The 26110-nt window shown below is 39.2% G+C and overlaps 3 protein-coding genes and 1 long non-coding RNA gene across 9 annotated transcripts in view; 1 reads left to right on the top strand and 3 right to left on the bottom strand.

Annotated features, from left to right (window-relative positions):
* Positions 1 to 88: 88 nt before the first annotated feature.
* On the top strand, positions 89 to 1232 carry LOC122078588. The gene is made up of 3 exons (XR_006140122.1): positions 89 to 408; positions 500 to 721; positions 862 to 1232. It is a non-coding gene; the product is annotated as an uncharacterized LOC122078588 (long non-coding RNA).
* Positions 1233 to 5220: 3988 nt separating this feature from the next.
* Positions 5221 to 6304, bottom strand: LOC122080183. Its single transcript, XM_042647098.1, has one exon. It carries the CDS (start codon positions 6032 to 6034, stop codon positions 5570 to 5572), a length of 465 nt encoding a protein of 154 aa, XP_042503032.1. The 5' UTR covers positions 6035 to 6304; the 3' UTR covers positions 5221 to 5569.
* A 513-nt stretch (positions 6305 to 6817) lies between these two features.
* On the bottom strand, positions 6818 to 9919 carry LOC122079566. The gene has a single exon (XM_042646146.1). The coding sequence runs from the start codon at positions 9917 to 9919 to the stop codon at positions 7031 to 7033; it is 2889 nt and encodes a 962-aa protein (XP_042502080.1). The 3' UTR covers positions 6818 to 7030.
* A 5063-nt stretch (positions 9920 to 14982) lies between these two features.
* Positions 14983 to 26110, bottom strand: part of LOC122078886 (LEAF RUST 10 DISEASE-RESISTANCE LOCUS RECEPTOR-LIKE PROTEIN KINASE-like 1.2) — a 22539-nt gene continuing 11411 nt past the window's right edge. Inside the window, exons 1-5 of one of the 6 annotated variants that reach the window (XM_042645072.1) lie at positions 23173 to 24518; positions 17016 to 17051; positions 16487 to 16780; positions 15462 to 16353; positions 14983 to 15275 (exon numbers count right to left, since the gene is read on the bottom strand). In XM_042645072.1, coding sequence (XP_042501006.1) covers positions 15239 to 15275; positions 15462 to 16353; positions 16487 to 16780; positions 17016 to 17051; positions 23173 to 24007 — 2094 coding nt within the window. In that variant the 5' untranslated portion in view covers positions 24008 to 24518 and the 3' untranslated portion in view covers positions 14983 to 15238. The other 5 variants (XM_042645074.1, XM_042645075.1, XM_042645071.1 and 2 more) reach the window with 5 other exon arrangements.

Genomic DNA, 26110 nt, shown 5'->3' with positions numbered 1-26110 from the left:
GTCTCTCTCTCTCTCTCTCTCTCTCTCTCTCTCTCTCTCTCTCACGTTTAATTATCTAGTCTATGGCTGTTAGTGTAGGTAGCTTTTGGGGAATTGAAGCATCGTTTGGGCGCGTAAATGGAGTTGTGAAAACGGCTACTGGATATTGTGGAGGAACTGTTCGAAAAGCTTCGCATAGAGAGATGAAGAAAACTGAAAACTTGAAACGCCATCTCAAAATCCTTCCACTTGTCACTGAAAAAAAAAAATCTTCGTTAGCGCTTCCTGATTAGTGATTTGCAGGTTCTTGAAGGAATTACAGGCCACACTGAAGCTGTTAAAGTCGTACATGATACGCAACAGATATCTTACCAGTCTCTCTGTGATGAATTCTGGAAAATCCACGATCCCACTAAAAGAGAATATCTGGTAATTTATGTCTATTTCTTGATTTGTTCATGGTTGTTTCTTCTTGATCCTATTCCCTAATCCTTTTCTTTGTGAATTGGTGGCTCTTCAGAATTTTGAGGTTGGTACACATTATCGATCTATCATCTTCTACGCAAGCGAGGAACAGAGGAAGCAAGCCCAGAAGTCAAAGATCAGGAGGCAGATGAAGCTTGACAAGAGGATTGTGACCAAGATAATTTCTTTGGATTATTCAGATTTCTTCCTTGCAGAGAACCAGCATGAGAAGTACAGAACAGTTCACTAATTCATCTACAGGAGCTAAATTGAATAAGTAATAACCAAGTTGGTGTCATGTCCTTCTAATAAACTGAGAGTCTCCAGTTCAAGTCCGGGCGACGCCATTTCCTATTTTAGATCTATTTATTTATTTTTGATTAATTATGATCCGTTCCATAATGCTTCTGTTTGCAGGATATTAGCTCTGGGTGGAGAGGCAGCTGTAGACGAATTGGAGAGATTTCTGAGGAAGTGCTGAGTTGCCCGAGCAAACCCAGTTTGTCTGTGAAGAAATAATTGAAGATATGGGTGGAAATGAAGCACAAGGAAATATTAAATTACGATTTAGAGAGCTTGGGTTGGCCAAAGGATGAGGCTTAGGTTTTTTTTTTCCTTTTTTCTCAAAAGCCAGAAGAGAATTGCTACTTCTGTAATGGCTTGGGCCTGTTTGAATTGACGACTGGGTGAGTATTTCTTTTTTGGTAACCGACTGGATGACAATCACAATTAGCATTTGCCTTCAAGATAATTAACCTCAGTAGGGTTGAAAGTTCACATTAGCTAACCTAGGTCCAACCCAATTATTGCCAAAGCTGGGCTTGCATTTCCCAATCTTACATTGCCAGTCCATGGGCTGGTTCAGTTTGGGAACATGCAAGCTTGAGATTAGGCTGTGTATCGTTTGGATGGGGAGGCTAAAAATTAGTCTTTCTTCGGTATGATTTCTGTTTGTATTTATTAACTATTTTTTAGAAATTATTTGTGACAATAAATTATGGACCACAAATAGTATTCGTTTGGTTACGATTTATAAAATAGATTATATGATGAGAAAATAGGTTTCAGTTTTCACATTCGGCTTTGAGCAAAGGAGATTTGGGCTTTTTAATTGGAAAAATATAAAATATACTAAAGTTACCTATTTACCATCAATTTTGAGTAATTTAGCACACGTACTCATTTAAGGTAGAAAAAATCAACATAAATGATTTGTTGCCACAAATCACAAATAGCTCAAGAGTAATTTGTTATTTATGATTTATTATAATTTATTATAAATATAAATAAGTGCTATAAATTATATCAAACACCTGTAAAAATAAAAATAAGTCAAATAAATACAAATAGAAATCAAACCAAAGAGAGCATTAGTTAACATTATTAATCATCATTATTTTTTTTTCTTTTTTTGGTAGTAAGAAAAACCATTGAGAAGATAGAGAAGAAATTATACCTTCAAACACAGTCAAGCAAAGTTTTTTTTTTCAAACCTTTGCCCTTGCTACTAAATTATGAGCCTTTCCCGAGATGCCACAATCATCACAAGCAAACATATTAATAATGGGGAACATGTTTTTTTTTTTATGCTTTTAATACGTGTACTAGTTCTGCTATTCTGCCCCAGCCCAGCTAAGGAAGAGGAAGAGGAAGAGAATAATTGGATAATTGGTTTATATCGATCCTACTTGGTTGAGACCAGAAATAAAAATAAGATTGTAGGATCAACTCCTACAGTCGAGAGAGGAACGAAATGAACCAAGACTCGAAGATAGAAAATGAGAGTGAAGATCCTTTTTCTTGTTGACTGGCCCTTTTTACACTTAGGGCCTGTTTGATAACGTTTCTGCCGTTTCTGTTTCAAGAAACGACAGAAACATAAATTTCCGTTTCTAGAAACAAAAATGGAATTGAAGTTGTTTGATAAATCATGTTTTTAGAAGTCGATGGTAACCAGTGAAAGAATTGCCACAAGTCATTTCCAGAAACGGCGAAACAAGTGAACTTGTTTCGCTTGGGTCGTTTCTTGAACCATAAATAAGTAAAAATTTCTATTTCTATTTCTAAAAATAAGTGAAACGAAACAGTTTTATCAAACGTTTTTTGCTCCGTTTCTGTTGTTTCTGGAAATAGAAACGATAGAAACGCGTTTCTTGAAACGTTATCAAACAGGCCCTTACTTCATCCTTTTGTTCACTCTTGTCGAAGTATTTTATCGCCTGCTTTCAACGATCATGCTTAATAAAATTAACATAAGAGAATTACTTAATTATATTTTAATACCCGATGAGTCAAAATCGGACCACCACATCAGCACAAGCGAGTCAAAGCCACTTGCCCGAGCTTTCACCTCGGCAACATCTAGGCCTAGTTGTCGCCTCAACCGCATCCAGGCCGAGCTCTGGCCTCAGTCACATCCAGGCAAAGCTCTAATCTCAGTCGCATCCAGGTCGAGCTCTAGCCTTGGACTCTCTAAGATCGAGCCCTCACCTTGAGCTCCCAAAGGTCGAGCTCTTACCTTGGACTCCCTGATGCCGAGCTTTTACCTCAGAATCTCCAAGGTCGAGCTCCCACCTCGGTCTTCTTGATGCCTAGTTTGTACCTCGGTCTTCCTAAAGGCCGAGCTCCCACTTTGGTCCCCTACGGCCGAGCTCATGCCTTTGACAATCTCCTGGGTGGCCAAGAATTAGCATAAGCTTTGACCCACTTCAACACCACCAACAGAACGCGGGAAACTAGGAACCACTAACCATAGAAGTCGCACACAAGAATCCAACCACCCCTAAAAACTCGGAACGGCTCTCACTCAAGAGTCCCAAACGCTCATGAAAGAAGAATATCCGTAGGATCTTTCCTGGAATCTGAGCATATTCTCAGGATCAGACGAGGTGGACTGTTGGTCAAAGTTGGACTCTCCGCAAACGAGACCTTAGGGTTTACAGCCTATAAATAACAAGGTAAGCCACCAGAGAAGGGATCGATCACTCTTTTTACAAGAAATTCTCTTAAGTAACTATTGTAGAGAAATTCTGACTTAGGCATCAGAGAGTCCCCCATTGGGTCAGCTTAGCTCTCCTTTGTCTGCGCTCTTGTGCAAGAAAGATCATCCAGTCAAATTTTACCGCATCAATACCCAATAGGAAAATAAAAAACTCCCAAGACCATTCCCCCTTATTATGATTCAATATTTTCACCAGAATTTGACAATCACTTCAAGCTGTGACGATTGTGACACCTAATAAACTTTTTCAGGAGGAGGAGTGCTCTATTACTATGTGCTTGAGCATGAACATAAAGGTCCTACCTCCAGACAAACTTTCTTGGATATGAGCCAAGATATCGGACCAACAATGTTAGGTCTCTTCCTCAAATGAATGGACCACATCATTATCTAGATAAAATAAATGATGAATTATAATCTCTGTTTGATTCCCAATAAGTGTTATCAAGTCCAAACATGAAGAAAATCTTTCAAGAAAAATCTCAATTTTTATATTGAATGTGAGTAACCGTTGTGAAGATTTATAAGGACTCAGCTACCCTCTTTTATCTTTTAAAGATGAGTTCAACGTCTCAATAGTCAACACGCACACTTTCTACAATAGGATCTCTATGATCAAAATACTCCCATATTTTATGGGTTCTCCAATAATCATTGGATACTTATCTTCCCATAATGATCCCTCTCTCTGCTTTTACTTTTTCTTGGTTAGGTACAACCTAAAACCTTGGAGATCATTGGAGTGCTTTAAGATAAGAACGAAGACTGAACTTGGTCTTCACTCCAGAGGGTGTGGAGAAGGACTATATTGCCTAAAAGAGATTTTCTACAAGGGGTGCCGTTGCTGGTCGCTCGAGAACTCAGTTGTCTCGGTTTTCCAAGAGAAGTAAAAAAAATAATATATTATGAAAAAGAAAAAAGAAAAAGGAAAAAAAGGTAAACAGTTAACTTTGTGTGAATTTTCCGTACAGCGCACAACCTCCAATATATCATGCACAATTCTAAGTATAGACATGCGGATATCACGTCAGCATGTTGAGAGTATGATGTTTTATTTCATTGCTTGCATTTGTGAATTGTCTCTTGAAGACTCAAAATTTAGAGACATATACACACCTTAGGCATTATCGTTGTTACTAGGGCCTCATGAGCCGACTTAGTCATGGCATTTTCATTATTTTTCTGCATCGATTTAGATTTTCATTTTCTACAGTCGATGATTTAAAATCATCAAATATTTTTGGGTAGAAAATCTTCAAATCATGTGCTGTAAATTTTAATGAATAGTATCACTCAGAGGCTCGGACCCCCCTCTCTCTCTCTCAACAAAGAAAACAGGAAAGGATGATGAAATCGCAAAGTGTGCACAAAAGGAAGTGGTAGAGACTAGAGATAGCCTTTTTTTTTTTTTTCTTGTTCTCTTTTCTGAAAGGGGCCACTGTCCCCCACTCTCTGTCGGTCGCTCACTCGCTTGGTCTTCTCTGCCTCGAATGATTATATATTGCCTACTTCCAACACATTCGAAAGATCCCCCTCTCTCACCCACACGCGGAAAGTTCAAAACAACTCCAAAACGCATCAAATCACTGTGTACATCATGATTTTGATAGCATCACACCAGAGCGACCGAGCTCCACAGTTTCCACTCAATTTGCCCCAATTTGTGATTGGGCTTCGCCTCCGATTCCTAGAAGAAAAAAAAAAATCCCACGAATTCTTCCTTTGAAAAAAATGGTGGGTCTATCCCAATCCCCAAATTCCCAAGTGCAAGCGCAAACTAAGAAAATTCCGATGTTATAATTGGAAATTGAGATAGAAATTCCAAGCCAGATATTCCATTTCTGGGCGTTTTCGCTTCTGAACCCTCTTCTCCGTTTCTCAATCCCACCAAATTACACCCCACAGAGCACAAAGCATGAAAGCACAGAACAGAGCAGATCAGAAAGACGAGAGAAGAAGAAAAGTTAGCTCATATATATATATATATATATATATATATTACCCCTACAATTACAATTTCTCTTCCATTGGAGGCTCTGAGACTTAAAGTGACCCTGGCTGTTGCTGTTAACAATTTCTCTTCCCTTTTTGAGGCTCTGCGACTGAGAGTGACTGACTGGGCTGTTAGGCTGTTTCTTTAGACTCGGGAATAGCAATCAGTATGGGTCGCCAAACTCTCCTCGATAGCCGGTACCGATACGAGCCGATACTGAAGCGCCGAGCCATGGAGGTATCCCCACGATTGATGATCGACGAGGGAAACGCTTCCATGTCACCGCCTCCGATCTTCTCCGTGGCTTTGTTGAGATTGTCTTGTCGTTGTAGTTCTTGTGGCGGAGGGGAAGAAATGAACAAATCCTTAAGGGTGCGGCTCTCCGGCGGATGCGAATCGGGGACGACTTCTTGACGATCCGGCAATTCCTCTCGACGAAACAATCGGCGTCCACTACCACTGGTGCGACTGAGCAGCATTCGCAGGGTTTTACGGCGGCGGAGATGGATGATTGGGCTAGTGGTTGGGCTCCTTGTTGGGCTTCCGGCGATGGCGCACTGTGTTGCCAGAAGCTTGAATTTCTGCAATGTCGCCATTTCCGGATGGATTTCCTATTTCTTGTTTTAAGAGAAAGCTTCAAAAGAATCAATCTCTCTCTCTCTCTCTCTCTCTCTCTGGGTGTCCCTCGCTAACTCTCTGGTGTTAATGTTGGGGAGAATTAGTTGTTGGTGGTGGGTTTGCTTCTGAGAGCGAAAAGGACGTCTGTAGTTTTCTCCTCCATCAATTGATGGATGGATTCCTTCTCTCTTTATTCTTCCAAGTGAGTCTGTGAGAGAGAGAGAACATAAACAAATCCTTATTTTGCTTTGCTTTGATTTGCTTTATAAATGGAGCTCTTGGGATTTGGACTTTAAATTTTTTTTTTTTTTTTATCTTCTCTTGTTATTAAATTTATATTATTTAATTAATTAATAAAGGAAATATTATAGACATAATGTTTTGTTACTTTTCCAAACATCCAAGTGACCTATTTTACCATGTAAACAGATGGTGATGTATCATTCATACCGTTGGGTAGAGAGGTTTGTCTGGATAATTCATATATCAAATCTTATAGGTTAATTTTATCAAACGCCTCCTGTTTACTGCATCTCATATATGCATGCACTCTCCCAATTCTAAGTAGGAGCATATGGTTATAGATTAAAATGGCCTTAAAACATATACATGGCATACATATAAGATATTGAAACTAAAATAAAATGGATCTCGTTGTCCTCATGTTTATGAAAAAAAATGTTACTACAAGATCATGAGACACATGCGAAGCTAAGACTAAATTTCTTAAACATTCTAATAAGAAGAGGCTGAAGGTTTTCTGATGCACTAGGTTAGATGATACGATCGTCTCCGTGGACGGCGGGATAACGGATCACAAGCTACTTCGAGGGTAGCTACCTCCTAGAAGAACAGAGAAGAGAGAGGATTTTTGTATATTCATTTCCCCCTTACATCATGTCTTACTGTATATATAATATCCTAACAATGGTCTACCCTTCAACAGAAAAATGGAATATTCCCTAAGATGCTCTTCATGAGGTTTGCATGTTTCTCCTTGCCAAGTGGGGCGCTGTCGTGGCAAAAGTGTTACTTATCAACTCCTCCATGTCATGCTGAGTCGTAACATTGCCATCTTCTTCCAAAAGAACCTTGTCCTCAAGGTTCGAGTGGGGCGACGATGAAGAACGTAATGTCTTCCCATTAAGCCTCTTCCAAGGTAAACCACCCCAGTGGACTAGAACATGTCTTACCTCGCAATCCCGTTGCTTGAGGCAACTTTTTGCCATGGCCGATAAGTCTAGTTTACATGCGACCTTGCCCACATTGTCTGAGGCTTGCAAGGGACTGAAGATGTAGTAGAACTGGTTCAACCATATTGATGTCAAGATGAAACAGAGTTCAACAAACACAGCTCCAAAGGGAAGTATGCCTCCAATAAGAATAGAAAAGGCTGGTTTCATGTACCAGGCCTTCTTTGTTATCTCTATTGGGATCTTATTTATCTCCGTTGGGTCCTTAATAGCTGGGCTTTTGAAACCCAAATAGTTACCCATAAAAACCAATGGTACTGATATACCCAACCATAAGAATGCAAGAGCAAACATGGTACCAAAGGGCAACGCACCAAAAAACTGCTCTCCCCATATGAGTGCATTCAACGCAAACAAGATTGCAAAGAGTATACCATGAAAAATGAATGTAGCTTTCAAAGTATTTCTCTTCCATTTTGCTCCCTTGAACATCTTGTACCAATGAGCTGAATAACCTGCAATTAAACCCATAAAAACCCACAAGAGAACCATGGTAGTCTTAAGCCGCCTTCGGTTTAAAGGTGATAGGAAACCCAGTAATGCAAAACTTATTGGAACAAGTGTCATTCCAAAAATCTGGACCCATGTTCCAACATAGAAACAAAGTAAACCAGAATTGACAGGGGGCCTGAAAACATTTCCATGGACAAGCTCCCACCCTGCCGTTTCCTCTTGGGCTTCATCCTTGGTCTCCGACTGATTATAGTTGGCGATATCTCTACAAAGAGTTCTTATATCATAAAAGAACAGGAAAATCATCAGAAAATTGATAATGGAGAACCAATGGATTTGATCATCATTCATAAGGAGATAGGTGTCCCAATGAGTTGCCCACTTGAATTCACTAAGCTTGAAAGAAACATCATGTGTAAATACCATCTTCTTACCTTTAATTATATTTTTGGTGTCTCTTACCAAATGAGTGATGCTAATTGGAGCAACCTCAAAGCCAACCATGCAAGCAGAAGCAGTCTCAAGGTTCTTGTGATACATGACTCTGAAGCCTGATTGATTATTGATAAAATATTTCTCAGCTTTTCTCCCAACATAGGATCCCTTGAATCCAACACAAAAACCATTTTCATGAGTTGTTAGCTGGCTTACATCCCTTCTTTGACGAGGCACTTGAAGATCATTTCTTAAAATTTCTGGGAGGTTTCTCTCAATCCCTTTGCTGTTGCAATCACTATTGCCAACCAAAACGTTGATATTGGGAGCGGGTTCAATAACAAGACCAAGGCATTGGGTGGTCCGGCCTTGGACAAAGTCAACGCTGCCACCATTGATCTGAACTTGCATCGGAGTTCCAGCGATAGTCTGTGACAACAACAAGGTCGAAGGGGAAGAGTGGCCAGACATGGCATGATACAAAATCAAGACGACCGAAATGAAAGGTTCGACATATGTTGATGAATCTTCATCCAATAGATCCATAGTTGGGGAATCACCCTCATACAGAAGCAAAAATAGCTGGCGAGATTTACATCTGTGGCCAGGGGAGGAGTCTTCACCCAACAAATTTGTAGTTAGGGCATCATCCTCGTATACAAGCAAAAACAGTTGGCGAGGCTTACATTTGTGGCCAGCGGCGAATTTTTCACCATCATTGTAGCATAGGCCTTTCTCTCGATAGGGATGCATCTCTATTGAAGTCGGATATTGGATCGTGATCCATGAATTAAAAGGGGGAAGTGGTGGTCGAGGTATGGTGTGTATGCTGGTTTGGAGCACAGGGCGACCGACTTCGAGGGATTTCGGGATCCGAGGATAAGATTGGGTGTCTGTGGATGGTGGAAGTGCTAGTGAAAGGAGAAATGGTGCTTGAGGTACAGTGGGTATGCCGGTTCGGAGCGCAGGGCGACTGACCTCAAGGAATTTCTCTTCCTGGTGATGGACGAGGCCAACTGCTTGAGACATAGAACTTGATTGGAGAGCCAATACCTCACTAAGGATGTCGGATCGAGGTCTAGAAATGAAATGACTAATTAAAATTGGTGGAGACAAGTTTTCTGAAGCTTCAATTCGAGATTGTTGGTCTGCGAGTAAGGCCGACTGTGTGGGTTTGGGAAGAGTGTCCTGAGGATCCTTGAACTTGGAAATCCCAAAGCGACTCTCCAAAGCTTGAGTGAAATCCGGCCAGGTAGTGAATTGAGTGACACGAAGCACCCCTTGAAACCACCAGAGGGCAGGGCCATCCATATGGAGAGAAGAAATCAGAAGGCGTTGATCGTCGGCGGCACCATGGTAATCGAAGAAGTGTTCGGCCTTGAAGATCCATCCGATCGGATCTGTACCATTAAAACGGGGAAAATCAAGCGGCATGGTGCGGATCTGGATGGGGTTGGCCGGAATGGGTAGAGGCGGTGACAATGTATTGAAGTTACTTGGGCGCTGATCAGGTTGAGGTACCGTTAACCCCAGGGCTTGCTCCAACCGGCCATCCATGGCCGTGAGGCGACGAATGAGCTCTGAAAGGGACCGCTGCTGGTTGGACATGGTTGCTGACATGGTTGCTTCAAGGGAATCCAGACGTTTGCCACTCGCTGCCATCGACTGAGTCAAAAGCTTAACAGATTCATCTAGTTGATGGAGGCGAGTTCCGTCGTCCATCGTATATCTCTCAATGAAAGCACCAATGATACGATCGTCTCCGTGGACGGCGGGATAACGGATCACAAGCTACTTCGAGGGTAGCTACCTCCTAGAAGAACAGAGAAGAGAGAGGATTTTTGTATATTCATTTCCCCCTTACATCATGTCTTACTGTATATATAATATCCTAACAATGGTCTACCCTTCAACAGAAAAATGGAATATTCCCTAAGATGCTCTTCATGAGGTTTGCATGTTTCTCCTTGCCAAGTGGGGCGCTGTCGTGGCAAAAGTGTTACTTATCAACTCCTCCATGTCATGCTGAGTCGTAACATTAGATTGGTATTTTTAGTTTGTACAACTAGGTATGACTTGCGTCATAGATAAGGCGATGTGGGAATTTAAACTATTGGATATTTATGAAATGATTTGATCATGGTTTTAAGTATCTCCGATATCGATACGATACCCTCCGATACGTATCTTAAATTTAGTCGACCGATACGATACACATCGATACGATACATGAAATTTTTAAAATCCTTTTGTATCGATATATATCCTACAATACATACCGATATGCATCAATACACCATCAATACACATCGATACGATATGATATGCCTCGATACGACTATGAAAATTATAAAATTGAGGTAAAATGTACGTTTCGGTATTTATTGGTACGTATCGGTGAGTATCGATACGTATCGGTGAGTATCGGTATATATCGATACAGTGCGCTATGGTCATATAATGGCCAAGATGGGTAATTTTTCAGAAAAAACACGATTTTTTGAAGGGTTTTTGTTCTAAAGTTGCTGTCAGCCATATTTCTCTCTAACTAAAGTGGAAATCAAGGTTGGGACACAAGAATTTTACATTTATGGGACAACTACAAACCTTGAATTCTTAGTACGATACCCTCAATTTAGTGTTTATGCATAATACATGTTATCAATAGCTTTTTTTAACAAATTCTTTATGCAAAAGTGTTTAAAAAAATGTTTCCTATACATTTAAGTGTGTATCTTTAGCGTATCTTAGTGTATCTCCGATACGATACGATACTCTCCAATACGTATCTTAATTTTAGCCGATCGATATGACGACCGATACCGATACTTTAATCCTTGGATTTGATTGAATATGATAAATTTTATACTGAAATTCAATCATATATCTCTCCTTATATTGATATCTCTCTTTTATTTTCATTTTTCAATTTTTCTTGTTTTGGTGTGGACCTCCCATTCTTTGCCACCTAAACCAATTTTGATTAAGGTAAAAATTGAATTGTGCTCACCAAAAAAAAAAACCTTAACGTGTGAGCAATTGACTCTAAGGTCTACTTGCCCCTAATTTATTTATTTTTCTTATTATAGCTACCAAGTGGCAAGTGGCAGCAAACAAGAATGAATTAGAGATATCAATTTAGTCAGGTAGCCTAGAAAAAACTCTATGGCAAGTCTATCATAGAATCTTTAGATTGTACATCTAGTTATGATGAATTGACCTAAATCTCATACTCATATGCCAAGTTGAATGAATTAGAGATATCAATTTAGTCAGGAAGCCTAGAAAAAACTCTATGGCAAGTCTATCATAGAATCTTTGGATTGTACATCGTAGTTATGATGAATTGACCTAAATCTCATGCTCATATGTTAAGTTTCAAATCAATTGAAGTCAACTTGGAAAAAAAGACCCAAATGGAGGCGCCTTGATGAAAAATTAAAGCATTCAAAATCAAAGACTACTAAAAAACATGCATTGCAATTAATGCTTGGAATTCTTAGATGACTCCATAGTTTAATTTCAATAGCAAGTTTGACATATCATTAATCCAAATCATTTCCTAAACATCTAACTCTTCGAATTGTCACATCGCCTATAAACATGAGAACTACTATTTGTGTAGTGCATACATTCCATGGTGGAGTCATAAAGGAGTACTTCTACTAAATGAGAGAGAGAGAGAGAGAGAGAGAGAGAGAGAGAGAGAGAGAGAGAGAGAGAGAGAGAGAGAGAGAGAGATGGGTGATGTTGAATTATTAGAAAAAGAAAATGTGTAAAATAATGTCTTTTGAATTACAAATTCATAATAATAATAATAAGGGGAAGGTGTTCATGCATGGTTGTACATTGGGAAAAATCATTTTGACCTCCTATTGTCTTCATCTGACTTGTGCATGATCCTGCACGAAACATTTGGCTTATTAATAATAATAATAATAATAATAATAATAATAATAATAATAATAATAATAATAATAATAATAATAATAATAATTATAATAATAATAATAATAATTTAGAAAGAGTGAGAACTTGGAGGTAGTTGGGCTTGTGAAAGCAAAGCTTCATTTTTTAATGTGGAATAGAGAATTTGACTAAGAACTTTTAACAATATTTTCAATATCTTTGGGATGAAAAATATTTTTATTTATATATGAATTTATTTATTTATTTTGGGTTAAGAAATAATTTTATTTTCAACAAACCATAGCTATCACGCAGTAGTTAGAACAGATGATTGGTAAAGAGTTCTTAGATTTTTTTTTTTTTGGTAAAGAAATAGTTCTTAAAATGGCATCACTTCTGACCTCAAATTGGATTTGATGTTCACCTCATCATTTATCTGTTTGTCAAGTTCAGCTTCCCATGTGAAATTAAGGTTTTGATAATTGATTGAAATTTAGCATGCATCATTAGGGTAACTTCAGTTAATTTTAGAAAGTACAGATCGAGCTACTAAATTCCTGGGCTATTTAACAAAAGGGGGACCCGACACTAGAAATGATAATAATCCAAGGGGAGAGCCTTCTCCATTCTTTTCCCCCTAATTAAAACCTAATTCATTAAGTAACCATTAAAAACTAGAGATTCCAATGTGATTTTTAATTAGTATTTAAGTCGGTAAACACAACCAATTTGAGGTCAGCTGCATGAACCATGCTTTACCATTCCATTTACTAAGGCAGTATCTGCTTTGAAACTCACAAATATTCATTGTCCTTCTACCCCTTAAATCACATGGCTTCATTTCCAATTCTCCACCAAACCCTAGAGAGTGCTCTTAGGCAACTGCTTAGGATAGTGTCTAGTTCAAGTATAATTTGAGCTCTTAATTTAAATTGTAATACTTAATGAACATAACAAACACATGGAACTTCTTACAAACTCTGAAATAATACTCAACCCAAATGTAGAGAAAATGATGTATTCGTCATGGTGGTAGTACATGCTGTCTTATCTACACTCTCTCTTCCTTGATCATATGCCTCTTGTATAAAAATTGTGACGCACCCCCTTCATACACTTATTGACATAACGTAGGAGCTAGATGCCAAAATATGTAGATTACATAAGATCCATCCTCTAATTTATTCTCTTCATCCTCAAAACAACAAACCCTTAAATTCCATGACCATCTCAATGATTTATACAATTAGAAGTATAACACCAAATAAGCAGGCACAATGCTCATCTTCAGCATTACAAGATATCCCGGATCACTAATCCTACAAGCGAAGTTGAATTAGTGTCATACCTAGGATTACTCAAATGTAGACGAGTTTGAATTGTTCAAATCATTGCAAAACAATCAATAACCATACAGCTGTAAGGATCTTGAAATGTTATGGCTAGGTTTAGGATTGATGAGTCCCGTCTCCACTCTTCTAATTGTTTTTCAACCAAGAAATTCTCAACAACAAAAAAAAACACCTCGACTTAATTCAATTAAGTAATTAGATCACTCTTTCCCTAGTTAGTGAATAGAAATGGGTTTAACTTAATCATTTAAAAGTGAAATTTTCATTTACACTTAAAATTCAATAGCGTGAAGAAATTTAAAGCACTGAAAAAAAAAAATTTATTGGATAAGAAATTTAAAGCATTGAAAATTTTAAAACCACCCTAAGGGTTGACAGAAGGCACATAGACACATATAGGAGATTAGGAGAGTATTCCATTACATAGGATGGTATATGATTCAATCTAAGTTCGAAATTTGAGATGTGGTTAATTCAAACCATTACCTAGATATTCATAAAATAGATATTTTCACATCACTTTTCAAATGACAAAAAAATTACTATTGACATATACATTTACGATATTGCCACATCACCTTCCAAATGACAAGAAAATTATTATTTTTGACGTATACATCTACAATGCCACATCACCTTCCAAATGACTTAAAATTTATTATTGGCATATACATCTAGCAACATGAAAAACTTCCGTTAAAACTCTTAAAAAATCATTAAGGTTTGAGTGTGTACACATATGACCACATTTTATCTTATGTGGGGCCGAAATTATATTACACAGTTTCCATTTCATGCCTATCTAACGGCTGCAGTAATAACTGTGCAAGTAGAAGAGCTAGAATGAGAGAACTTTTTGCCATAACATCATATGTTTTCATATGCAAATTCTACTATTTTTATCATATTTTTGCTGCTACTTTGAGAAGTGAATTTTTATGATTTTGGCTTTTATTATCCGTTACTGAATACCCTATGAAACTTATGTAAAACTAAAATTCAAATTTGATTATGATTAGTTATAAGTTACTGTCTTTTTTATTATTTGAACATATATGTTCTACATATTCAATCCTATAATAAAATGAAAAAATTGGATTTTTCTATACATCTGAAAGACTTTTCCTTAAAACAACTGTAAAACCAATCTGCAATGCATGTGCCTAAACCTAATAATTATCATGGCGAAACTTCCTCTAGTATCTTTTAAAAATTATTTATTGTATTCTCATTTGGGAAAAAGAAGCTTAGAAGGTAGTATGGTTCATGTGCTCACACACAACAGACACAAGAGAGGACAAAATTATTGTTCCGCCACTCATGAAAAATGGAAATCCAACAAGTACTCCCATTGACCCCCACGTTGGCACAACGGTCACACTGCCTAGTTAATGACAATAATAACTCTTTTATCAACGGTACATGTCTTGGCGTTTTGCAATATCGGGAAACAAATATGTACTTCAAAGTATTTCAAACCTCCCCCCCCCCACAACCCCCCAAAAAAAAAATTCTGGATGACTAGATAAAAAAAAAAAATTACAGAAAAAGAGTAGAAAAAAATGGGTGCCAAAGACAGTCTAATAAAACCTACAAATTTACAGCAAAGCTAATAACAAAGCTGTAGATTATCAAATCCTCAACTAATAGGAAGCCTCTTAGTGATCAAACAACCTTCCATTAATCGGAAAACACTTCTCAGATATGCTGCACATCAGAAGTACTAAGAAATGGCACGTATGATAATACTCCTTTTAACTATGTACAACGCCCTCAAGCCTTAATTCTCAGTGATGTTACTACTGTAACCTTGAGAACTGCACAACAAAAACACAAGCAGATGAAAAGAAGTTGAAATTCCAAATACAATCAACTAAATTGCATCTGATTATGAAAGTAGAACTTATTCTTCCCATGCATTTTGATGCAAAAAAAAAAAAAAAGAGATGGGGATGATCCTTAATTAAGCACTGGCATTAGGTGTAGTGGACCGGCTAACCCACTTATTGGTCACAGAATCAGGCGAAAATGGTGGATCAGTATTCTTCAACAACCCAATAGTGTCTGTCTGAATGACAACCCCCTCTGCCTTCTCCATGGTGTAGTCTTCCCTCTCAATTTGCTTTAGACTCTTCAATACCTCATCCATGGAAGGTCTCATCTCCTTCTCAAGTTGCAGGCAACAAAAAGCCAACTCGGCCACTGATGTTATCATCCTCTTTACTACACATTCTGTTTCATATCCAAGACAGGGGTCTACCAACTCATGCAAAGCTTGATTTTTGATCTTGTTGATCGCCAAGTTAGACAGATTAATCTCATGCCGATGTCGATTGATATCTACAGCAGGCATTGATGATATGAGCTCAATCAAGACCACCCCGAAGCTGTATACATCACTCTTGTCTGTAAGCTGGTAGCATTGGTGATACTCAGGGTCTACATATCCTGGAGTCCCTTGTGGTGCAGTGGAGACATGGGTGACATCTGTAGGAAAGAGACGGGAAAGCCCAAAATCTGCAACTTTTACCCGGAAATTGTTGTCAAGGAGAATGTTGTTGGTTTTCACATCACGATGTATGATATCAGAAGCATGGAGGTAGGACAGTGCAGTGGCAGTCTCTATGGCAATGCTCATCCTTATAGGCCAACTGAGTTTCCCAGTCTCTGTTTTTCTATCACCGTGAAGATGATCAGCCACAGTTCCATTGGGAATGAACTCATAAACAAGGAGGAGTTCGCGGCTATGTCGTGAAGTGCATCCATATAGTGTGACAAGGCTCTGATGGCGTATACGGGTAAGGATGTCAACTTCATTCATGAACTGCTCAACACGTTTGAAGTTGTTTTCATAAAGGCGCTTGACTGCAACCTCACGTCCATCCCGGAGCTTGCCTGATAAAAAAAATTTGAGAATGCTTCATCAAGCAGAACACAAGATTTTCTAAATAAAATTAACTGAGGTGTGCTGGGGTGGCAAAGATAGCTTAGTGATGAAGACACAAAAAATATGTTTCTACTTATTTACCATGGTAAACAGTGCCAAAGCCACCATCCCCAAGTTCTCTTTCAGAATTGAAGTTGTTAGTGGCTTCTTCGAGCTCATCGTAAGTGAATACATGGACTCCGAAGTAGGTACTGCACTTTTCAGGGTCCTTGCAGGAGGAATTGGATGCAATGTTTCTAGAGAGGGGTGTTGAAGAAGGAGAGAGGTTGTTGCCTTTGACTGGATTGAAGAGGCTCCCCTTGTGATGGCGGCGTCGGTAGCAGATGAAGAACATTACACATGCTAAAATCATTCCCACACCAAGAGAACCAAAGGCTGAGAAGGAGAATAAAATAGAATGGTCAATAAGAGTCTTAGTAATTTGGAAAAATATGACGATGATCTTAAAAGCAAACTTCCAGTTAAATGATTCATCAAGTCTTTGTAATTGCGAAAAATATCCATTCTTCGTTTTCTTTTGTAAATATGAAGAACTTCAAATATTTTAGATATATGATAATGAGTGCAACTAATAAATTAAAAAATAGAAAATAAAGAACAAGTATTGTACCTATTGTAAGCGTCAATACCAAATTTCTCTTCTTCCCTGCAACAAAATCATGAAAAAAAAAAAAAAGTTAGTTTCATCAATAATGACTGTAGGAGGTTAAATTATGAATGCACATTTCTCTCCCAAAATCTCTGTGATCAGTGATCAGAGGAATAAATGAAAATGAAAGACCAGCCTGTTCAAGCCCTTTTTTTTATAGAGTTTAGTTACAAACAATTAGCTACTAACATATCAACAAATGGACAGATTAATGTTATAATGGAGTCAGATTGTACTCAGATTGCCTGGCTTTGAGACAGAAGCAACATAGTCCCAATAAACAAAAGAAGCAGAAAAGGTAGTCTATGTCCTATGCCCTATTCGAAAGCTTTTTAGGGATTACCATAGACATTGCATTTCACACTTGATAAATTGTAGAGCGCATAGTTGTCAAGGCATTGCCTAGATGACCGCCCTGGCATCCAAGCTCCTTGACAACTAGTGTGACCTTGGTTGCCTGGGAGGATGTTTTGGTCATCTTGGTTCCCTTGCGTCCAGGCCCCTCCAACGCCTTGGGTCATTTAGACGCCATGACAACTATGGCAGAGGGTAACTCCATTCAAGAGAAAACCCAATCTCCAAACACACGAAAGAAGCTAGTAGCAGACCAATCCCCATAGAATGGCTGGAACAGGGGAAATGAGGAAACGAAAGGCTGAACAGCCATCTTGATACAGGAGCAAAGTGCTTGTGAATCTGGCAGAGTCTGCCCTGAATAGCTATGGTAGGAAGGGTCATAGATGGGTCTCAGGAATTTGTAGAGGCCACTATAGTCAGTAGGTGACTTGGTGGTCAGAGATCACAATTGTGCAGCTCTCTCTCTCTCTCCCAAAACTGAATTGATATCATAAAATGTTTCTCCCTCAATTATCAATTATCAAATATGATCACGGGCCTTTGGGTAATCTTCATTCTTTATAATGCTCAATCCTCCACACTCCAGGGTTTGCTGGTGTTGAAGAAAGGGAAGCAGATGTTGTGGGCTTCCACAGTGATATAGGGCACAATGAGAGGGCATCTCAGCTGAGTGAAGAGGAAGGTGCAAAGGAAAGCAGAAAGAGAAAGCAACAACAATATAGCCATAGGAAGCAATACAGGCATCATCCATGTTCTTGCATGTACAGTAAATTTAAGTATAGGACCAATTCGGCAATTCATTCTCATATGTTCTCAAGGATTGTTGGGACAAAGCTTTGTTGTTGTTATTGCTGTATGTTCTACTCTAAGGATTGTGAACAACGTACAGAAGAGAAATATATGTATTACCAATGGCAACCAATCAGCTTGTTTTTAACATCACACTCTCGTCTCTATCCATTCTCTCTTTCATAATAGAAGGAAAGGAGAAGGAATGAGAGAAGTACAACTTCTGTTAAAAAGGCAGAGTGCTGTGCTAGGATGGTGACAGAATAAGTGAAGGAGTCACTGTCCTGAATAAAATCAGATATGACTCTGAGTTAGGACAGTCATGACTCGTGGGTCACTGAGTCACTGACCCCAGAGACTCTGAGGACCATCACCAACAAGTTAGGCTTCGGGCTACTGTTTGGTCAACGGTCATCCCAAGACCCAACGAACATTTGAAAGTGTGAAAACGAAATTCAATAGCTGTAAAGGAGGAATGTTGCGCTTAGCTCTAAGTTTTGACCTCCGATTCCATCCCGCAAAAGGAAAAAAGGGGTTTGAGTTCAGAATCCCAGAGGAAACGGTAGCTTCGGCTGAGCCCAAGACTTTGGAAGGCAGAACAAACCATTGATTTGCGCTCTGATAATTTTGTGATGATTTTTTTTTTTTCGAGTTCAGATTCCATCCCCAAAGGAGGAAAAAAGAAAAGGTTTTTGAGTTCAGATTCCAGAGGAACATTGTAGTAGCTTTGGGGGCGGAAAGGAAAGACTTGGGAAGGCAGAACCAACCAATGAGATCATTTTTAAATGAATATATATATATATATATATATATTGTTGCTCTGTTTCTCTTTTTTTCAACCTCCTCTTATCTCTTCTTCCTCTTGGATTCTCTTCCTCCTTTCGTCTCCTTCTTTGTAAGTGAAATCAAAAAGTAGAATCCCCAAATTTTAAGACAAGAACAAAAGAAGAAGCGAGATGAATATACATTTACCGCATTTCACTTTGTGTGGGCGGTCACTGCACAGACAAGCGAAGTCGTAAGTGGTCCAATTGAACCCACAGCGGCCGCCGGAACTTTGGCATGTGGTGCATTCAGAAGCTTTCCATATCAAATCAAACCCTTCTTTCAACAGCTCTGTGTAATATGACGACTTCCCGTTCACATCAGCGAATCCACCATTACTAATTGAACCACTTGTGCTATTCCTCAGAACCGGTACGATTACCGGCGGAAAACAATTCTTCGAACTCTTCATTTTATTCAACAACTGATCATCATCCAGTAACGCCACTGAAAGAACAGAACTACAATTGATCTCGTGAACTGAATATTCAGAAGGGATGAGGGAGTGGTTGCAATAGCGGAAGAGGAAGAGATCCGCATGGTTTGGACCATAGCGGAAGGGTGTGCGATCCAGGGTAAGGTTCTGAACTTGAGATGAACACCCACCTTCTGCTCTAACTTTGGCATCAATGACTCGAATAGATTGGTTTTGGTAGGAGATATTACGGATGAAATATTCATCAGAAGTAGATAAATTGAGGATTGGCTGCTGGTTCTTGCAGGTCAGCTGAAAGCCCGGAAAGCCACAGTAGGATTCTTGTTGACCATAAATCCAAAATGGGTAACTAATGTTGGGACCTTCACCGCAACTGATGTTCTTACTACAAGCTTCATATCTCCAGTCTGCGCATAGAGTTGTTTGCACTGATAGAAGTAGTAGGAAAACCAAGGAGAAGGCAAGGATGCTTATGTCCACTGACCATGTTAAGGATGAAGCCTTGCACGACATGAACTGGTTCTGCTCATCCATTTTAGAATTGAGAGAGAGAGAGAGAATGTGTGTGTATGAACAATTTTTTCATTAAAAAAAAAAATAATAATGTGTATGAACAATTTGACGGAGAAAAGATAAGAAGAGAATATATGGTATGGAGGTAATCATGACGGGTAAGGACCCTAAGGCTCCCTAAGGTTCTCAATTTTGACTCCACAAGGGGCAGCGCAGCTCAACTTGTCCTCCTGGTCGGCAGCCTTGCTGGCGTTGGCTTTAGGACAAGGGCGACGCTCAACCAATTGCAGCCATTGCTACAAGCCGGTACCATCTGAGGTAGGTTTTCTATGCAAGTGGGAACTTTCATGGCTTCCAATGGCCCCAATCCTTCCCTGAAAGTCATAACCGTCCAAAGTCTAAATTCAAATATAATATCACACATCTGATTGGCTCATTCTTCCACACCCCAAAAAAGTCCGAGTCTGACTTTTGACTTTTCAACTATCTATTCTTAAACGTCTGATCCAATCTCTCATTGGTATGATTTATGTTTCTGTCAATAGTTGAAAATCCAATTTATGAAGCTCCTCCATTCTACAAAGCTTTACTTGAATCAGTTCTCGAATAAGTTTGAATGATTTGATTCTCTTTTCATTTATTGATTAACTAGTCTTCTTCTGACTTCTCCGCCCGCCTCATACTGTACGAATTGAAATCTCATCAGTTCCTACCACCCATCCAAGAAAAAAAAAAAAAATCTCCAGTTTCAACGACGGTGCCTATCCATTGATTAAAATCAAAGAAAACCCAAGAGAAAGAAAGTTGAATGAAGAGTAGTTGTTATTCGCAGATGAGGAGGGTATTGACTATTGAGAGTAACGGGATTAGGGAACTCACCTGCAACAGCAGCAGGGCAGAATTGGCGACTGGGTCCATTGGGGCAAAAGCACCAGAATTCTTTCTGATCGTCGGAGCCGCAGTGGCCACCGCTTGCTTGGCATCCACTGCAATTACTAATTTTTTCAGTCCATTCCAACAGAAACCCTCCCCTCAACAACCCCGCGTAGTTTTTCCGTCCTGATAAATAATCCCCAAAACTAGTACCGTTCATGTATACGGGCGTTTTCACTGTCGAATTGCATGTCTGATGAAGAGAATGTGGGGAATATTTCATGTACAGCAAATCCAAATGGTGCTCGAATACAGCAAACGAGTTTTTCCCAATATCCTTACTCGAACAAGTAAGCGGGAATGAATACTTGGAGGAAATCGAATTTGTGCAGTTATAGAAGAAGAAGAGATTGACGGATGAATGGACGACGCTGAAATTAGTGCCATCGAGGGTAATATTATGCAGGGGAACATGACAATCGTCCTTCAATGCCTTGGCGTTGACCACATGAAGGGATTTGTTAGCGTAGAAGATTTCTCTGATGTGGTATTTGTGTTCGTCGTCGGGGATCTTCAGCCCTGGTTTTTGGCCATCGCAGGTTATCTCGAAGTTTGGGAGGCCGCAGTAGGATTCTTGGGTGAAAGAAATCCAGAACGGGTAACTTATATTCGGTCCTTTGACGGCGTCGCCGCAGCTCCGAGGCTGACAAGTTTCGAATTTTGGGTCCAGTGATTTGGCTTCTTGGATTACTGCGTTGCTGAGAATGAAGATGAGAAGGGTGGTGTTTATCAATACAGGGCGCGGGTCCCTGAACGAGTAAATCATTTTATTCTTTTTGGTAAGAAGAGAATAAAGGAAAATCAAGGAATCCAGGGAAGGAGAGGATAAATAAGAGCAGAAGGGAGACTAAAGAGAGAGAGGAGGATAGTTATCAGTGGATAGCTTACTCTTCTCTTCTACCAAAAAAACAAAGATAGCTACTCTTTTCTACCGATGACTCAATTTGGTGTACCTTCTTATATTATAATCACGTCATTCTATACTATTTTTAATAATAATTAAAAAAGAAGAACTGTCCTAAGGGCAAAATGATAACCCTATTGGATACCTCGGCGTGACTTCTCATTGGCCCTCGCATTATTGCTTGGACCATGCTGCCCCGCAACTAGGGGTGTCAATCCGTCGAGCCGGGCCAAGCTCGGTTGGGCCTAATCGGGTCTGACGGTGTGAAATTCTTGCACCGTTAATGTCAGTTTACTTAAACGGGCTTGAGTTTGGGGGGGCATGGTACGATTTGTAATCAGACCGGTCGGTGTTGGACTTTAATCGGACTACCTTAAACGGGTCATAAATGGGATATGGGTCTATTTAATTCTAAACGAGCTCTAAACGGATCTACCCTAAAATCATTTTTTAAGCGGATTAAAATATTGGCTTTACAATTTAAGCATTTTTCTAAGAATTTAAGAAGATAAGATTCTTAGAAAAGGTATTTACAATTTAAGCATTACTCATATTTTGTAATGTTAATGGTAGAATAGGTATTTACAATTTAAGCATTTTTCTAAAAGATGTTGGGTCTGTCGGGCTAAGTGAGTCGGTTCTAACAGGCTACTTAAGTGAGTCAGGCCGGTCGGGTGCCCGATGGGCTACTACTCTGCACCGTAAACACCTGTTTAATAAAAGAGTCGAGCTTAAGCCCGACACGTTTATTAAATGGGCCGGTTCAGGTGGGGCTTTAACCGAGTCAGGAGGGGTCGGACCTACCGGTGCGGACTCAGGATTGACACCCCTATTGGCAACCATGGGGAAGGAATTTTCTGAGTAAGGAAGGGAGAAGTACACTGATGAAATGTGAGAAAACAGTCCCATACATTGTCAAAAAACTTCCATCTTCAAATCAATTGACTTTAAGTGGGGTGGTCTCTTGTAATATATGATTGTTGAGTCACCCACATTTGACATTTGATGTGGGACTATTTCAATACTTTCCCTTACATATAAGTTTCTTATGATTACCTTCGTGGGTCTGAGTAAGGAGCTCATCATCGATGGAGACCCAACGTACCCACTCTGATACCATGTTAATGAAGTGCGAAAGAGGAAAGATTGTGACACCCAAGAATATGAGAAGCATCAAATCATCAGGTACGAGGAAATTTGGGAGATCGATGAGAGTATACAAATTTTAGTCCCATATCACATAGGAAAAGATTACTCGACTAGAATGAAGTCGAGGCATTACAAAACATTAAAAGACAGCAAGATCATTTCATATGTGGAGGAAAGATAGTATTGAGATTAATGGGATTTTGGGAACTCACCTGCAGCGGCCACCGGTTGCACAGCAGTGCAATATTGGGGAGTGGGTCCATTGGGGCAAAAGCAAGAGAAATTTTTGTGGTAGAATCCGCAGCGGCCACCGGTTGCTTGGCATCCACTGCAATTGCTACTATTTTCAGTCCATTTCAACAGAAACCCTCCCCTCAACAACTCCGAGTAGCTCTTCCCTCGTGATAAATAATCCCCAATACTAGTACCATTCATGTCCACGGGCGTTTTCACTGTGGACTGACATGTCTGATGAAGAAAATATGGGGAATACGTCATGTACAGAAAATCCAAGTGGTGCTCGAATACGGCGAACGAGTTATTCCCAGTCTCCTTACTCGAACAAGTAACCGGGATTGAATAATTGGAGAAAATCGATGTTGTGCAATTATAGAAGAAGAAGAGATTGAGAGATGAATGGGCGACGCTTAAATGAGTGGTGCCATCATCGAGGGTAAGATTATGCAGGGGAACATCGCAATCGTCCTTCAATACCTCGGCGTTGATCACACGAAGGGATTTGTTAGCGTAGAAGATGTCACTGATGTGGTGGTAGGTTTGGCTGTCGTCGGAAATCATGATGCCTGGTTTCCGGCCATCACAGCTTATCTCGAACCCTATGTGGCCGCAGTAGGGTTTTTCCAAGAGAGGAATCCAGAACGGGTAGCTTATATTCGGTGCCTCGCCGCAGCTATAAGGCTTGCAAGCTTCGTATTGCGGGTCCAGTACTTTGGCTTCTTGGATTACGACGTTGATGAGAAGGATGAGAAGGATGGTAGTGCTGATCATCAATACAGGGAAGGGGTTACTACTGAACGAGAAAATCATATTGGGAAGAAAGGATTCAGGAATCCAGGGGAGGAGAATTAAGAGAAACTAAGGAGATGATGGAGTGGAACTGGAGCAGAGGAGAAATAATTATCAGTAGGTGGTGACCCTTCTGCAACGGTGCGTGTTTGACTGACTCATGACTTGTTAATTAAAGAAAGAAACGGAAAAATAAGGAGAGTCTATCATATCGAGCTTCAAAGGAATCATCCTCATCTTTCCAGCTAATGTTTCAGCGTGGGACCATCCAATTGGAATCATCTTTTCCATTAATAATGGATTATGGGTTCCACTCAAAGTGGGGAATACACGGAAAGATAAGCACACTTGTTTAGAAAAAAAAAAAAGAAGTGCACGGTGGACCTGAAGCTAGAGGTTGGCATTTCTGAGCCCATGCCTCTCCCACAATACATTGCAGGCGAGGCCCAATGTCAGGTAAATTCGTCTGCTCTGGTTTCCCGGTCTGGATCTTCAGAAAAGTTACAACCTTATCAATTTAGTGTAGGATTGGGAAAGCCTTCATCACAACTTCCGCTCCTTAAATTTTGAAAATCTATCTTCTTCAGATCATGCTGGTCAAAAGGAATGTCTAATGGGGTACTACCGTACTAGTACATAAAATCTTTAGTGGCATATTTGGGAAGTTGGAGAAGCAACCACCTCCTACGCATTTGGCTTCTACAAGCTTGTCAGATCCCAAAGAAAGTTGATCTCATGGCCGCTTAACTATGAGGTACCATATTTAAGGTCAAACCCATGGCATCCATATCTTTTGTTACTATTCCTTCTTAAATAATTTTCACCTCCCTAGTTCTTTTATCTCTAAGCTATGATTCCTCCAAAAACTATGCTTTCAATAGCCTTCATTGTATAAGGGGCCACAGCTCCTCTAACCGCCACAGAGAGAGAGAGAGAGAGAGAGAGAAATTGATTTGTCTCTTTTGAAACCACTATATAGGAAAAGATCTGACTTTTGAAATCTCATTCATATCCTATTTCCTAACCACCTAAAAAGATTCAATCAACTTGTCAATTGTCAGGATCACTCTTGAATCAAATCTAATGTAAATGAAGAAAAACAGAATCAAAATAATGATCGTGTAACTAAAAATATTTCAATTACTTTATTTCACTTTTCAGCCAAATGGCTTGGGGTATAAGAAAACATAGTAAAGCTAGAAATCTAATTAAAAAGTTTAATTACTATTACATATATTTTTTTGATAGAAATATTATAATAATATATTTAGAGGAGAGAGTTTCCTTCACGCCCTTGTGTATTTTTGCACCAATGGGCGTCGTGGGTTTAGAACTATCAACTAAAGAGGATTTTTTAATGGGGAGAGAGAGAGAGAGAGTGGTCCATAATTTTTGTGAGAGGAGTGTAAAATAATCCACACGACAGCGTCATGCTATTCATTTTCCTTATTTTAACTTAGTTTCTCTGGCATGATTAGAAATGTTTTTGCTCTTTTAAAATTTTTTAATTCTTTTATATGTCTTCATCTCTTTTCACCTGTATCCAAAGAGAGCGTAGGAAAGTTAATTGTATAAATCATGACCTACCAATTAATTTATATAAGCTATTAAGTCAAACATGTACCCTGGCCAGAACCTCTTTAGTTTTCTAATTTCTAACCTAAATTGTGTTCTACCAAAAAAAAACTAAAATTTGTGGACTCCCCTCCCCACGACAAGATAAAGAAAAGAGAGCCTAATAATACGCTAAGCTACCCTTTGATTGAGTCGATTCAAAGATGAAAAATTAAGGTTGAAGGTTTCATAGAAAGAATGGAGATAGAGATGAGATAACGGCATTGGGAACTCAAAAGAGTTCTAACAAGGCATGTAAAATGGTAGGATACTGGTTCAACAAGGCATGTGAAATGGTAGGACACTAGTTCAACAATTCATGTTAAATTCATAAAAAATAAACAAGCATGTGACACTTAATTCTCCATTCAATATTTTTTCTTTTTATTGGAATTAGCAAACAATATTGTTACTTGTGTCAGGTATGAGAAAACTTATTGTTATGTTTGTCTCAAAATCTTGATCCGCTTCGACATATTTTGATGGTGATTCGAATGAGTTTTTTTTTTT

This window comes from Macadamia integrifolia, chromosome 5 (assembly GCF_013358625.1).
Source record: "Macadamia integrifolia cultivar HAES 741 chromosome 5, SCU_Mint_v3, whole genome shotgun sequence".
NCBI classification, from domain to species: Eukaryota; Viridiplantae; Streptophyta; class Magnoliopsida; order Proteales; family Proteaceae; genus Macadamia; species Macadamia integrifolia.
This window is presented reverse-complemented; position numbering and strand designations above follow the sequence as displayed.

What these genes read in the sequence shown, in the direction of transcription:
- LOC122080183 (XM_042647098.1), bottom strand. Translation starts at nt 6,034, where the DNA reads ATGGCGACATTGCAGAAATTCAAGCTTCTGGCAACACAGTGCGCCATC.
- LOC122079566 (XM_042646146.1), bottom strand. Translation starts at nt 9,919, where the DNA reads ATGGACGACGGAACTCGCCTCCATCAACTAGATGAATCTGTTAAGCTT.